At 42.5% G+C, this 15,502-nt stretch overlaps 3 protein-coding genes across 3 annotated transcripts; 1 reads left to right on the forward strand and 2 right to left on the reverse strand.

The window, feature by feature from the left end:
- Positions 1 to 1,197: 1,197 nt before the first annotated feature.
- LOC5521803 (polypeptide N-acetylgalactosaminyltransferase 1) lies at positions 1,198 to 9,555 on the forward strand. The gene is made up of 8 exons (XM_032367065.2): positions 1,198 to 2,369; positions 4,695 to 4,861; positions 5,375 to 5,747; positions 5,948 to 6,065; positions 6,598 to 6,918; positions 7,512 to 7,610; positions 7,899 to 8,033; positions 8,732 to 9,555. Exons 1-8 carry the CDS (start codon positions 1,744 to 1,746, stop codon positions 8,852 to 8,854), a joined length of 1,962 nt encoding a protein of 653 aa, XP_032222956.2. The 5' UTR covers positions 1,198 to 1,743; the 3' UTR covers positions 8,855 to 9,555.
- Positions 9,556 to 9,839: 284 nt separating this feature from the next.
- Positions 9,840 to 12,513, reverse strand: LOC5521712 (glutathione S-transferase omega-1). The gene is made up of 5 exons (XM_001641535.3): positions 12,068 to 12,513; positions 11,349 to 11,514; positions 11,103 to 11,197; positions 10,902 to 11,025; positions 9,840 to 10,315 (listed from the first exon to the last, which is right to left on the reverse strand). The coding sequence occupies exons 1-5, from the start codon at positions 12,191 to 12,193 to the stop codon at positions 10,092 to 10,094; spliced, it is 735 nt and encodes a 244-aa protein (XP_001641585.2). The 5' UTR covers positions 12,194 to 12,513; the 3' UTR covers positions 9,840 to 10,091.
- An 823-nt stretch (positions 12,514 to 13,336) lies between these two features.
- LOC5521804 (E3 ubiquitin-protein ligase NRDP1) lies at positions 13,337 to 15,250 on the reverse strand. Its single transcript, XM_001641536.3, has 2 exons — positions 15,119 to 15,250; positions 13,337 to 14,682 (listed from the first exon to the last, which is right to left on the reverse strand). The coding sequence occupies exon 2, from the start codon at positions 14,670 to 14,672 to the stop codon at positions 13,689 to 13,691; it is 984 nt and encodes a 327-aa protein (XP_001641586.1). The 5' UTR covers positions 14,673 to 14,682; positions 15,119 to 15,250; the 3' UTR covers positions 13,337 to 13,688.
- Positions 15,251 to 15,502: the final 252 nt, after the last annotated feature.

A 15,502-nucleotide genomic window follows, 5' to 3' on the forward strand; every position in this document is an offset into this window, starting at 1 on the left:
GCTCTATAAGCACGAGAACCGTATTTTGGTTAAGGGGGGATTCTATCATGCCGTTTAATGTTAAAGGCAATTTGTGTTTCCTTTCGTACCGCCGTAATGTCCCTATAAAAAATCTCTGCTCTTCGTGTGATTTGGTGAAAGTGACCGCCGTTGTCATGGCAAACTGCCTCCATCAAATTGAGGCTCAGATCAAATTTAGAATTGCCGAGCGCCTGTTCCGTAGACTGGAAATTACACACAATTCAGCCGTTCTCTTTTGGCTTGACTCGTGTTGCACAGAAGACTTCTGCCCTCACCCTAAGTGCTTTCCCCTTATTTAGATTATTAAACAAGTCCTCTTTAAAGAAAAAAAAAAACTGTAATGAGCCCCGCGGGCTTATTAAAGCTCTTGGTCTTGAAACTTGTGTTAACAGCGCCAACATCAGGCCAGCATTTCTCGCGAATTTTTGCTTGACTGAACACAGACGAGAGAAATGTCAACTTGTGAAAAGGACATTTATACTTTTCCTTTGTCTTCAGCAATGCTAGCTGATGTCGCCGCTGTTTGCACGGGGCTTTACGATACACAATTCTTCCCATATCCCCGCCCTCATATCCACCAAATGATAAGACATTTTTCTTCCCATTATTCATCTTCTAGTTGTTAAAAACTCGCTCGCCTTTGTTTAAATACTTCATGGACGGCCTCACAAGAAAACTTTAAGATATATTTTATAATATACATTAAAATGGATTTCGCTATGCGGAAAACTGAAACATCGGATAACTTTCTCCGAGAACCCACATAGAAACCAAGTGACCCTAAGGATAGAATAGATTTGACTTATTAGCAAGAAGATAGTATCAGGAGAGCCAGATCTTTGGAAAGATTGTCGGGTAAATAATTCAGCTTTATACAAGAGCCTTACGCGGGAAATGTGTGCCAATAAGAAAAAAAAGAATAAAAGAAAAATATCCTAAATTGAATAAAAACGACGGGAGCTTTATTCACGTGCCTAATTATTCGGAAAGGAGTAGGGATAGTACTTATAATGATGTGTAATTTCTAGTGCTTTATGTACTTTTTTGGCAAAACAAATACACAATTCGCGTTGGTAACATGGTATAGAAGCCGTATGTAAATGCATGTTGGTTTGTGAGTCGAATGTGTACCTTTCAGATTTGAATAGATATTGGTCTGTCAAAGCTGCGTCCAGCCATACAAAGGACAGCGGTCAGCTAATCAAACTGCCCGCTCTCTAGCGTCAACGTCAACAGCCGAATAATCGCGGTTTCACATGGTTAATATCATACTAAATGTGTCATTCTATCCTTGCGAGCCATGTTGCATGCTCGTAGCAAAACTGTGGCAACAATTGATTTTGGTTGAGTTTTGAAAACGGAGGCAGTGCAGACGGAAATCTTTTGAGTGTGTCTTCGTGTTTTCAACTGTTGCAAGTTTGGCTGGCATTAGTGCTTCAGCGTTGTTTCCTCTGGAGGGGAAAGCCACAACAGGAGAGTAAAATTGAATTGGAAGAATACGAAGTTGCGAATAATGTCTCAGCGGGAACTCATAACCCAAGCTTTTCGCAGTTAATAACTGAAGCATGGAGAAAACGAGAACTCTTAAATATCCCAAGCCTTACCTACTGCATATTATTAAGGAAGTCCCAGGGCTGGCAAGCTTTCGTTCTACACGAGACTCCTTAACGGTTTTATGTCTCAGATGATAGCTGGATTTTATTGGCTACAATTCTAATTACAATGAATCTGAAAGTGCATCGTCCGCGCCAAGTTCTTGTCGTAGCTCTTGTTACTTCGATATTTTGGTTTGTTTTAAACATTTTGATTCTTTACTCTTATCAAGGAAGTTTCGTTTTACAGCGAAGTAGTGCTATACAGTTGAATGAAATTCCTAATGGCGGTAATCGACCGGTTGATAAAATCGCCAAAGAGGCACGTGGAGATTTGCCAAGTGATAAACTGAATGCGAAGTCAAGGCGACGCTCTCAGCACGAACTCGACGATCAAGATGAAAATTTCTTACAACATAGATTAGCAACTCTCTCTAACTCTCATAAAAAAACTAATTCAAACAAGGACACGTTAACGCGAAATGTAAACAGACTAAATCCAAAAATTGTAAGGCAACGGAAGAGACCGGTTTTTACGACGGAAGCGACCGAACACACAAGAAACGACAACACGGATGAGAGTGATTTAGCAACTGAAGAAGACCCGAATGGACCTGGAGAACACGGTGAGGCTGTCCAAATCTTAGCCAGCGAGAAGGAAAAAGAGACGGAGGGATATAATCAGCATGCCTTCAATGAATTGGCCAGTAACAAGATTTCGTTTCATCGCTCAATTCCGGACACTCGGGAGCCAGGGTAAGTACCTGGCCGTATTTTGTTGGCAAAAAGGGAAAGAGGATCGACACATCTTTGCTGCCAATAAAACCCATAAATGTGGGTCAAGAATATTCAGACTAAAATTTGAATATTCTGAGAAAAAAAAAATGTGCTTATATATACATATTTAACCTTTTTGCAATCTAATGCTGTGATTATTGAAATTTATTACAGACTTGGTGGGATTGAAGAAACTAAAATAACTCTGATTGGAATAAATCAATAATTTTTTAATCAGTTGTTATTGCCCCATTCTTATTGCAGTCTACTAAATAAGAATATATAGACCAGCCTGATATTGTATCAAATACACCAAGAACTTTCGCGGTGTCTTAGAAAAAGGTAGAAAAAATCTAAAACTAAATAGTGTGAAACCTTAGCTATCTTATCATTTTTTCTGGGTAAGTTTCAAGGCAACTGCTCATCATATATGGAATGTTTTAATTGTTAATTGTTAAAAGAAGTGGTGTTTATTCAAAACGTTATTCCATTGTTCTGTTACTTTTAATTTTCTATTCTATTCTTAGTTGGTTTTTCGATGCGACTTTTTGCAATATATGTTGTAAAGATATGCAACAATAACAGTTTTATCTAGTCCAGTTAATATACCATTGATATCCTGTTTTACTTATTCCTAATAAGTTCTTTTTAATAACACGATGTCGCAATACTGACCGGATGGGGGCTAATCTACCCGTTGACTGCTCCTATCGCAAGTTATGATAATTGTAGCACACCCCGTGTTTTATTTTCAGATAGCAGATTTCCAACTGTCTAAATCCATTTCAAACTAAGTCATTTGTGCTGAAATTGTTGTCTTTAAAATAATCTCAAAGTATCGAAAACATCGCCTATCTGACCTCTCTTCAATCGATAAAAATCAATCAATCCCGTTCAATCCTTCAATCGTTTTTTTAGGAATCGAGGTTTCCCTTGGTTACTGATGCACCACTTGTCAAGAAAATGCCTTCTTTATAGCACAAATGAGTAGGGTTTTCTCGGTACTTTGCCGTTATGAGGTGGCAGTTGATATTTACGCTGGTTTAGACAGGCATGAACGGATCCATTGTTCAGATGTCACATGTACTCTACGACTGTTGACTCAGCATTAAAATGATTGTTTAGTTGCCCATGAGTGCTACGTGTTCTAAATCTCTCAATAATTCTCAGGATAAATTAGTTCATTCCGTGTCTTCTTTCTCTCGTTATTGGAGACCTTAAGCAAGGACGACGACGACGACGGCTAGGACAACGCGAAAAAGGTGTTTTCGCGCGTGGCGATCAATAATAATTTAATTGCAATGGAACAAGCAATAGTCAGATACAGATAAAAATAAACTGAGGACATTATTTCTACAGCAGCGAACGTAGTTAGTAATGTTTACAGTGAAAACGTCCGCGTTCTCAATTGACCGCGAAACTTGAAGTTTTCACGTCGTGGTTTTATAGAAAACGGCTGAAAAGTATCAGACAGAACACATTTTCACGTGCTGCTATTGAAATTCTGAATAAAATCCGCCCATATGTTTTCTGCCGTCGGCGTCCGCGTTGCCGTCGTCGTTGCTTAAAGGTGGTTTTCACGGGATAATATGCAACAAAAACTTTTTGCGATACATTGTATCGTTTTCATTCTGACACGTTGCCGAACAAATGTTACACGGAATAACTTTCCAGATATTCGTCATTCTGTGTTGCATGTTTTTGAAGCGGGTTCAAAAACACGTTGCCGAGTGAAATGATGCGCGGAAAGTTGTGTTGCGCGATATGTTACACGGTCAAAAACTTTCTACGATACAATGTATCGCGAAAACTTTTTGCTGCATGTTATCCCGTTTAACACCACCTTAAGGTCCCTATTTATGATACCGCGATGATTCATTATGTATGCGCGAATGAAACATTCCCGGGAGCATCATTATTTTATACATTATTTGAATATTTAGATTCCCCGCAAAACTGAATCGAATTAAAAAGGTATACATAAGGATCGTAAAATATTATTTTAATGTGTGGAGAAGGTAAAGAAAGTTTGTGTGTAAGGGGGGGGGGGGGGGAACCTCACCATTGTTAAGTGCAAAATTAACACATAAGGTTTTATTACTTCCGTCAGGCATTGTAGTCAAGATTCCCCGCCTAAGTACATTCGAGTCTCATACTGTTTCTGTAATACTGGTGACTTTCTGTCATTTATGTATACTTTTGTTTCCGCTGTCTTCTGCCCCCATCAACGAAGTATTCCTTCCCCTAGCATCAAAGTGTCCGTGATAGTGTCTTTAAATGCGCAATCGCGCAATCGTTTTCTAGATGCTCGTCGAAGTCGTACCCTTCCTACCTACCGTCCACTACCGTGGTCATCTGCTTCCACAACGAGGCGTGGTCGACTCTACTCCGGACGGTGCATAGTGTGATTGACAGAAGCCCCGCCCACCTACTGAGAGAAATACTGCTTATTGACGACTTCAGCACACACGGTAGAGTGGATTAAGAATAGGTCTTGTCGAATAATGTCGTTGCTGTTGTTGTATGGTGCTGCTATTTTTATACTGCTACTGTTGTTCTTGTTCTTGTTGATGTTGTGATTTTTAATGTTGCTGACTTTGTTGTGCTGTTTTCGATAATGGTGCTGCTACTGTTGTTCTTGTTCTTGTTGATGTTGTGATTTTTAATGTTGCTGACTTTGTTGTGCTGTTTTCGATAATGGTGCTGCTACTGTTGTTCTTGTTCTTGTTGATGTTGTGATTTTTAATGTTGCTGATTTTGTTGTGCTGTTTTCGATAATGGTGCTGCTGCTGTTGTTCTTGTTGTTGATATTATAGTTGTTGGTATTGTTTTAGCTCCGGTTCTTATGCTGTTGTTTTTGTTGATATAGTCTTTTTATTGCTCTTTGCTCCTGTTGTTGTTGCTGATTTTGTTGTTACCGTTTTCTTGATGTTTTATTGTTGCCTCCAGGAATAAACCTTTCTTGACGTTTTTGTATTTCTCAGATTACTTGAAATCTAAGCTTTCTGCATACGTGGCTAAGCTACGTAATGTTCGAGTCCTTCGCACCTCAAAACGGGAGGGGTTAATCCGGGCACGTCTAATCGGTGCGCGCGCAGCCAAGGGTGACGTCATCACATTCCTCGACGCACACTGCGAGGCTAATGTTGACTGGCTGCAGCCGCTGTTGTCGCGTATCCATAGTGACCGGACTATTGTGGCCGTGCCTGTGATTGATATAATCAGCTCGACCAACTTCATGTACAGCGGTACGCCATCCGCTGTGATTGGAGGTTTTAGCTGGGATATGCAATTTACGTGGCATTCGTTGCCAAACAACAGGCAGAGCGAGCGAAAGGATAGGACAGCGCCTATCAGGTAAAGACATGGGAGTAGTGCTGAAAATAGTCATACTTATGCTTTATTTACCAAATTCAATTCGAAATTTAGCAGTTGCATCCCTAGGTCAGCCGATGGCAGTGGCTGAATTTTCACACTTTACTGGGATGACAAAATAGTGGATGAGGTGGATGAGACAGGGCACCACTCTTACTCTGCGTGTATCTAATAATCCACAGGACTCCCACAATGGCCGGAGGCTTGTTCTCTATTGATCGCAAGTACTTCTTCGAGTCGGGCTCTTATGATGAAGGAATGGACGTGTGGGGAGGTGAAAATCTGGAAATGTCATTTAGGGTCAGTATGATGGCTGCTTCATTGGTTATGTGACCATGTTTGGCGACTAGTACATGTTTGAATGCCGGGAAGTGACGTAGCATCCTAAAAGGTTGGGTGGTGAAGGTGGTGGTGGTGGTGGTGGGGGGGGGGGTATGTGTGTGTAGGGGGGGAGGGGGGGTGGCACTCCATTGCCTCACAAGAATAAACTTTGAAGACCTCCCTTTACTGAGATCGTATCGTATATCTTTTTTCCTAAATCGTCTTAGGGTCTGGGTCCTCGTTGTGCACGGTTTGGTGCTGGATTAATGGAGGCATTACCCGGCACTTCTCGTCGTGCATATCCGAACTTCCTCTTTATAAAGTATCTCAACTCACTTAACCTCAAGCAGTAAACGATGAGATTAAAAAATGAGTTTAGTGGCGTGAGATCCAGCAAAATGTATTTCCGATTGTAGTAAGGAAGGCTTTATTAAAAACGCAAGATCAGCCGGTGCTTAGAAGACGTGATTTTTATTTGCTTGTGATTGATTTTCTGCTCTGTCTTTTAAAGATTTGGCAATGCGGTGGGAAGTTGGAAATCTTACCCTGTTCACGTGTCGGTCACGTGTTTCGTACCCGTTTTCCGTACTCGTTTCCAGGCGGGTACTCAGAGGTCAGCGTTAACTTGGCACGTGTTGTTCACGTGTGGATGGATGAATACAACCAGTACGTGTACATGAAGCGGCCAGACTTGCAAAGCCTTAAGTACGGAGACATCACTTCACGTGTTGCTCTTAGAAACAAGTTGAAGTGCAAGAGCTTTAAGTGGTATCTGGAAAACGTGTACCCGGAACAGACCTTTCCCGGAGGGGGCTCGAAAGTTCATGGAGAGGTACGTCATTATAGCCACGAGGGCCATATAGAAATACTCATCAATCACCGCACAACGACACGTTTACTTGTTTTCAAATAACTCTTGAATACACTAGAATTATGATGAGGCGATGATAATGAGGCCCGATCAAAAAATTGCAAATTGATACTATTCGTGTTGTGAGAATACAACGGGCGATATCGGTCGGAAAGGTACAGCGCACAGGCAGATTGTTAATCTAGGCGTGATAGAGCACGGAGTTGAATTTCATAGGTCGTTCGTAATGAATAATTGTAAGTTACTTACAATTATTAATGATTAAAATAACCATATCTGTTGGCAAATTGAAATTTAGCTCTACCCAGCCCTAAGGGCCGACCGGTGTGTTGGTTCGGGTTGCCAATTATTCAAGTCGACAACTTTGTTTTTGTTGGCCCTTTCTCGGTTTTCGGACCCGTCTGGTAAAATTTAACTTCAAATGTTTTCAAACACACCTATTTTCACCAAGATCCCTCCCCTCTTGAATAGTGACCGGTCCAGATAAGTTCCAGTTATTTCTAGTAAAAAAGGTATATGTCTATTCGTTGCTTACCGATGTGCTCCCATCGTAGATCCGTAACCCGCGCACTAACCTATGTGTGGATACGATGGGAAGGTCTATGACTGGTGTTCTTGGCTTGTCTCAATGCCATGGACTGGGTGGAAATCAGGTGAGTCTTAATACCCTGTTAGTATAATGCTTAGAAGCGTTTCCATCTTGTCCGGATCTTGTATTTCATGTCATTCTTAGCACCATTTCATGATAACTTATGATCTTCACTCTTTAATTTCGTTATTTTCCGATATTAACGGTAATGCCTTTGTTATTGTTGCAATAAATATTGTCAAGATTCTTATCCTTTACCCAGATGTGTCCTTGACTGTTGCTCTTTTTCCCTCAATCTCTATGCTATTCCGGTGTTTAAGGATTGTGTTAATCATTACCATGCATTGTACAGCTTTTTTTCCTGACGTCTGAAGGCCAGCTAAGGACAGGGGATGATTCACACCCTCTCTGCGCCGAGGCCCTGGACCGAGAGATTATGCTGATGGGATGTGACGATCGTGAGGAAAATAAACAGTGGAAGATTAAGGTATTATAGATACAGGCGCGGATACAGGGTGCGCACGCACCTCCCACTCCTACCCCCTTGGCCTCCAAAAAATGGGCTATTTCTATTGAAATACCTTGAAAATTATCCTTTTTCCATGTTCCATGCGCACCTCTCCCCGAAATTGATCGATATTGTAGAGTGGGGGGAATGAAACCACTGTACAGATAAAAATAAAACCCTTGGAGCAGAGGCAAGAACTAGCATAACTCACGTCGAAACCGGAAATCTAACAAGCACAGGTACTACAGAGCGGCGCCAACTGCGCCACCTAGGCCCCCCCTACTGCCACCCCCCTTGCCTCCCCACCCTTGCCACCCCGCCCTTGCCTCCCCGCCCTTGCCACCCCGCCCTTGCCACCCCGCCCTTGCCAACCCGCCCTTGCCTCCCCACCCTTGCCTCCCCACCCTTGCCTCCCCACCCTTGTCACCCCGCCCTTGCCTCCCCACCCTTGCCACCCCGCCCTTGCCACCCCACCCTTGCCTCCCCACCCTTGCCACCCAGCCCTTGCCTCCCCACCCTTGCCTCTTTATTCTCGTCCCCATACCTGCCCTTCTCATGGCCACTCTCTTCTCTCGTCATAAACCCCTCTTTTCTTGTTAAAGTCTTTCTCCCTTTCTTCTTCTCCTCCTCAACATGTTTTGCTTCTCGTGCTTACATTCCTTGTATTATGTCGACAGGGTAAATCCATCTACCACCGTTCATTGCGCCTGTGCATGGACATGAATGCAAGCGCGAATAGCGTTGTACTGAGTCCGTGCATGCGCTCATCAAACCAGGAATGGATATTCCCTAAACCTTGATCAGTGATGCTGTGTCAGCAAGGTGAAGCATTGCCTTCACTCTTTTATAGCGCCAGCCAAACATCTTAGAATGCGTAGGTCGCGGCCCCGTGATGAGAAAAGGGGCTTCGTGGATGGACAGTCCAAGGGTGGAGGAGAGAAATGGTGGATATTATGTGCTTTTAGTAACAGCTGGGTAACGTCTTGTCCAGTGTAGACCTTTATTCACTACCACGTGCCGAACATTCCTTACCCTGGAGACCAGAGGCTCCGAGAGTTTTTCGAGCGAAGCGAGAGTTTTTCGAACGAAGCGAGACCCCCGCCCCCTAGCATGCTGGGAAAAGCGGATATTCAGCCTCTGGAACCCAGGGTAAACATTCCTCTTTGCACTCGGTAAAACGGCACCAATACAAACTAGGTTTTGAACAGCATGATACCAAAGAAAGGGGCAGGTGGCGCGGTGCATCCTGGTCTACATGCAGGTTTAATGTGAACGGTTTATGCATTCAAAATTTGTCATTTGAAATATCAGATTTATATATTTTATTATACAGATATTATAGCATTTTGCGTTTTTACAGATTTAAGATGCTCCTTTGTTGATAGCGCAAAGATTGCTAATTATTTCTTTCGTTGCAGCGATTTGTCTGCTTGGTAAATATTTATAGATTGCTATAGGTTATGATAAACAAAATATTATTAAAGAGATAATTTATCAACAAGAGGTTACATTGAGTTGGCCCTCCCTGTCCGAAACCAGTCGTTGTTTAAGAGAAAACGGGCCCTGCAAATGCTCATAAATGGTAGAAAATAAAATGGCGGTCTTGTCCCTTTCAAACCGAAGCTTTGAGCAGAGAAAGAAAACAGATGGAGGAGAAATCGGAAACTATGAACTTGTGCGCAAATAAAAACTACACGAGCGTACTAAGTAAGGGAGAAGGAGGAACCGTTTCTTTTATTTTTATCCTCTTCGCTTTCGTCTCCCTTGCTCTGATTTTCACACACATCAGGGTGGTACCAAGGGCGTTCTTGGCAGATTTAATTCAACGGTAAGCAAACCACAACCCTGCTCCCTATCTGTCTCCGCTCCCTTAGCCGTCTCCGCTCCCTATCCGTCTCCGCTCTCTTAGCCGTCACCGCTCCCTATCCGTCTCTGACTAATATTCCTTGTAAAAATAAGCTTTTTGAGGCTTTAAAAAAGGCTTATCCTAGCTATATATTATAAAATATTTTGAGAGAAAGCTGCTCAGAAGGGAGGTCATTCGTACAACTGTGCCTCCTCTTTATCCATGTTCCTCGCATATCTGCGGAGGAGCTCGTCACTGATCGACACTTTTATGACCGCCGGATCCTCGCGCATGGCGCTGAACCACGCTGAAAGCTTCGGTAGATTCTCGGCGTTTATCGGAAACTCGTGTTCGGCTGTCGGAAGGCGTCCGAAGAATGGCCATAAAAGGTAATCCAACATTCCCGGCTTTTCTCCTGAAACATCATTGATCAAAAGCTGACTCGGTACCGAACACTGTAAAGGGGCGAAGAGGTTGCGGGTGTGAAAAAGCAATGGCATAGCTAGTAGAACTCGAGAAACTCAGACTTAAGGGAACAGAATTATTTCCGACCAATTCCCCTACCCCTCTTTAGAAATAATGAACGGTCTCTAAATATCTAAATACACCAACCCCCCCCCCCCCCCCAACAATTACGTTAAGCTTTGACCTGAGGAGCGAAAGGATGGAAGGATAGTATTTTCATTTTTTTTCTTTCCATTATGAACTAAGCAGTCTCGGTCATTTCCTTATTAGGCATTACATACCATATTTGGGAGTCCGCTTCAATCATTTTTTTTCGCTTTTTTTTTATCCCTTTAAAGCTTTGTTAGTCGAGAATTTCCACGTAAACTTGCAGGAATTAATGTTTACTGCGATTTTGCTGGCAGCCTTCTTGGAAATGGAGCCTAGTCCCTAACGTTTTAGAATATCACAGGTCTCCCCCGCAATCGCACCAGGCTCTTTTAAACCATTTAGAAAAACGACGGCCATTGATTGATATTTCCCAATGCGCCACCTACCTCCAAAGAAAACCGTGTTGCTGTCAAGCTCTTGTTCGTAGGTCTGGAAGTGTTTTGTCAGCTGCTGCACATTCTCCTCTGCATCTCCCGTCCCATTCAACAGGCGGAAATAGCTCGGCATCACCTTAAACATCAAAACGAATCTCTTTTCGGGTCCCTTGGGTTGAAGAGTTATTTACAGCAGTTTTCTACCCCACTTACCTTGTCAAATCTCTGAGCGAGGAGTTTTTGTCTGCTTTTTGCGTAGGGATCGCAGGGGTACAGTGGGATCTTTCGGTAGTAGTCCTCAAGAAATTCTGATGAGTAAAAATATGCAATAATGGATCCTACGTGTAGCAAAATTTCGGGATAAATTCACATCGAATTCACACCAGCAGTAGTAAGTTTGAACAATAATGTCTTTGAGAAAATATAGTTTTACAACTAGTAAAAAAATAATTGTATTACCGCAAATGATAACTGATTCCGGGATCAGTTTTCCGTCCATTGTTTCCAGAGTGGGAACCTTGCCCTCGCAATCGGGATGCGTTTGAAACCATTCTGGTTTACTCTTCAAATTCACATTCACACATTCGTAATCCAAGCCTTTTGCCGCAAGGACAAGTCGTGGACGCTGAAACAGTACATGCATGTTGCAATTACAGGCCCATAGGCTGAATTTGGAGGGAAGGGGGCGTTTTGTAAGGCTTCCTTAAACTGTATTCAATAGAAGCCGCGTTTACACTAAGCCGCGAAGGATATTCTACTCGCCTTGAGTGGGGGTGAGTAGTTAGTGCACCTAGCTACGCGCCGGAGCTTCCTCTAGTTACGTTACATGATTTTCATATTTTCTATGAACTTAACATGTATGTCTGACACATTATGATTTCAAATCCCACCTGCTATTTTGTGTCTTGTCTTTATCTGTCCCACATTATTCCCATGTTGCAGTCACTGACAAGCCTTGCTCAGTGCTGAGCGTCGACGAGCTCCTCGTAATAGCTACGCTCATGGCTCTAGAAACTTCCAATGATTTATCGAGCCGATCTTATTCGTCGTCCCCCCCCCTGTTTTCTTTTCTTGAGAAAATTAGATAGGCACAATTTTTGGAATATTCAGGATTCTGAATTTGTCCCAATAATGGATTTTGAGCTGGCATTAATCGTGTAAAAATAACACATTCTTACCTCCGCAAAAGGGCAGAAGCGCATGCTATACAGACGAAGTTTGTTTTGGGGCTTCGCGGGCCTACTTGAACCTTTGGAAATGTGGGTGACCGGCATAGTAATACTTGGGAGCAACTCAATTCTCATGGTATCCTAATAAAACCATAGCCTTTTATTCAAGAGAAAGCGCGGGACAATTATATAAAATTTAGGACCCGCTTGTAAGGTCAAGTTCAGTAAAACAGCTTATTCTTTCTTGGCTAAGAAAAAACATATGTTCTAACCGGCTAAACGGTCGTGGGAGACATGTGGCGGCCCCCACGTCACCACGACGCGTTTCTTATTCTCCCGGCTCCCGGAGGCATTTCAGCCGCTCGTCTGAGTCTCCGAGGACATGGCTATTGGAGCAACTTCAGAATACGCTATCTATCTGGGGCCGCTTCCTAAAAAGCAGGTTATCACTAACCCAGGGATAAATACGTCTATCTCGACTTTTGATTGGATGAAAAGGGATTTTATCTCTGGGTTAGCGTTAACCTGCTTTCTAGTAACCCGGCCCTGTTCTGATTGTAGGGACTTAGAACTTTAGGCTACCAACAGTGTAAATATACGTATACAAACTTGAGAGATTTTTATCCACGTTGACCTATACAGCTATATACTTTTATTTATAAGAACGTCTAATTTTGAGTTGAGGCTGGGCCGTTCTTATTTTTGGAGTATTTAAAGCAGAATATGCTCTTAACGATGTTCTTAAATTTTAGCGGATATAAAGATTATAATATTAGCAAGAGAATTACACAAATGAACAATAGCTAATGCATAAAGTTGTTATTATAAGTGCAATCAAGAGACCATGGTCTCTTGGTACAATTTGATTCTGCATTCACGACTAAAAAGCAATATATTTTTGCTATCTGAGCCTCGGCATGTTCTTAAGATTTGGGGAAATCTCAGGCTGGACGTTTCTTATAAAAAGGTGTACTACAAGTATATTTGCTACATCAGCATAATCGACGAGGATGGCCGCGCCCGCCTGGGTCTATCGCCTGCTACTACTGTAAAGGAACCTTTTTTTTTCAGGCCGCTTATAGATTCGCTGAATTGTCTGCAAACGAACGACTCAACACGGGATTCGCGGATGTTTCGCCCCCTCCCACCATGCCAATTCTCCACCGAAAGGTGTATGCACGTCCGTACCTAAGGGGGGGGGGGGGGGGGGGGATGGGCGGAACCTTGTCTTTAAGGATCAAGCTTTTCCTGAAATTATAGTGATGTGAACAATTTAAGTAAGCTATTAGTCATATCAATTTTACTTTTAGGTATATTGACCTTACTATTATAGGTCACAAATTAAGCTTTTTATTGGTGCTGTATCGCCCATCGCCATTAGCTGAATTTAGTGTCACTTGTTTAGAAATTTGGAAATTTTCCTCCCAATTATTTTTAAACCAAAACCAATGTTGGAAAAAAAAACAAGTAAAAGAAAATCTAGTAGCATTTTCATCATGAAAAACACCAAATTCAGCTTGTAGTTGCGGATTGATCTACTTCTCTATGGGTATAAGATGTTATGGTTCACCTCATCCAATGAGCATCGGTGATAATAACAATAGCAGGATCCACAGGTATAGAATAGAATTCACTCTATCCCATGAGCAAAAATCATCACTATGCCTGGATCTAGAGTCATAGTCTCACCCATGTGTTCATTCTCACATTTCATGATAACCACTGCCTGCTTCCCTGCTATGCGGTGGCATACATACTGTTCATACCGCCGCCTGTTAAGCTGACGAGTCTCAAGAGTGCTTAGACCAGGGGGCCATCTACGTTCATGAGCATTTTCCATTAGTTCATTTAGAATGTTAGAAGGACAGCCACTGTCAGCCAAGGCCCGCCGGATCACAGCTTGAAGCACAGCATCTGGGGTGGAGATCATACCCCCCCAACGGGTTACCCTAGCTGGCTGTAGACTCAATACCCACTCTAAAAGCTCATCTGTGTTGTGTTCTATCATGGAAGGGGGTGAGTGGGTGTGGGGGCCAGGAAGAGCAGGCAGAGTTTGCGGGACGTTGATCATTCGCATGGTTCTTATCATCTCCTTCATCATCTGCATCTCCCGCTTTTGTTCATTCAACTGCTGACGTTGGTCATCTATTTGAGCCTGAAGCTCGGCCATCTTCAAGTTCTGGCTTTGGATAATCGTGTTAAGCTCACGCACACAATTGTGCTGTTGTAGCTCATCAAAAGGTACAACAAGGCCACAACCCTTATCACACTGGACAGGTCTCTTGGGGTTATGATCGCACTGAGCAAGATGTGACTGCAAGCCATCAAGACGTACCATAACTTCACACCCAAATGTCACATTATCACAAGAGATTACCAGCTTTGAGAGAAGGTTTTTGAGAATCCGAGGAACTTGTTTGAGCTGTAGTGGTGTAAGTGTGCGTCTGTCGATAGGACAGTTATTCTGATGATTGAGCCACTCATGGATACACCCTGCACAAAAAGCATGCTCACATACAGGTGCTTGCAGGGGGTCTTCCAATACTCCTCCACATATTGAACACACCAGCTCTTCATCCACCTCTCCCTGGAATCTGCCGATGTCATAACCCATTATTAGAGGCCTAAGAAAGGAAATGAAAACATTACATAGTGAACTAGGTTGAACCATATAAGGAAACAAAAAAATGAGCTATCTACAGTTCAAGGCATGAATAAGAACTCCATAAATAACAAGTAGCTTGTCTATTATTCACTAAGCTTATCTGTTGACTCCCTCTTAGCTCTTGTATCGGCTTCTACGCATACCACGTATTACTACTCTCAAACGTAAATATCATCCAAGATAAAGATTATTAATCACGTCCTTAAAAAATAAACCACCATTCAGCAAGATAGTTTAAATCTAACCAACGTTTTTTGGAGTCCTCGTTTTAATTGGCGTTCTCTTTCCTCTCCTCGCTTTTAATTAAGAAAATAATATTTTTTGAATTCGCTTAAAAAAACTACCTGGAAGAACATCCATTACTACTCACTCGGATCATAATGGATCATGCTTACCTTCTGAAAATAAAGATGCATCGCCAAATAACGAAAAGAAAATCAGAGACTCGATTATGTTTTTTTGTTCACGGGTCAAGTCAAGCCGCCATATTTGCATCTGACCGACAACAAACCACTTCTGCAAAGCACTATGGGAGTCCAGCCTCTCGTTGGTGCGGTGGTAGCTAACTGAAGCCCATAACTTTTAAATCTCCACCCTAGCTGAAAAGATCTGACCAAAGTAGGAATGCATGGGGTGGGGCACTGTGCCCCCCACAATATTTTAAAAATTTATAAAGTGCCCATGCCCCCCATTGTTTTCTTAATGTTTCTGTATCGTGCCCCCCCCCCAATAATTCGAGGACGGCCTATAGGTCTACCTATTTTCCTTCATCATCTTAT

This window comes from Nematostella vectensis, chromosome 2 (assembly GCF_932526225.1).
Source record: "Nematostella vectensis chromosome 2, jaNemVect1.1, whole genome shotgun sequence".
NCBI lineage: Eukaryota > Metazoa > Cnidaria > Anthozoa > Actiniaria > Edwardsiidae > Nematostella > Nematostella vectensis.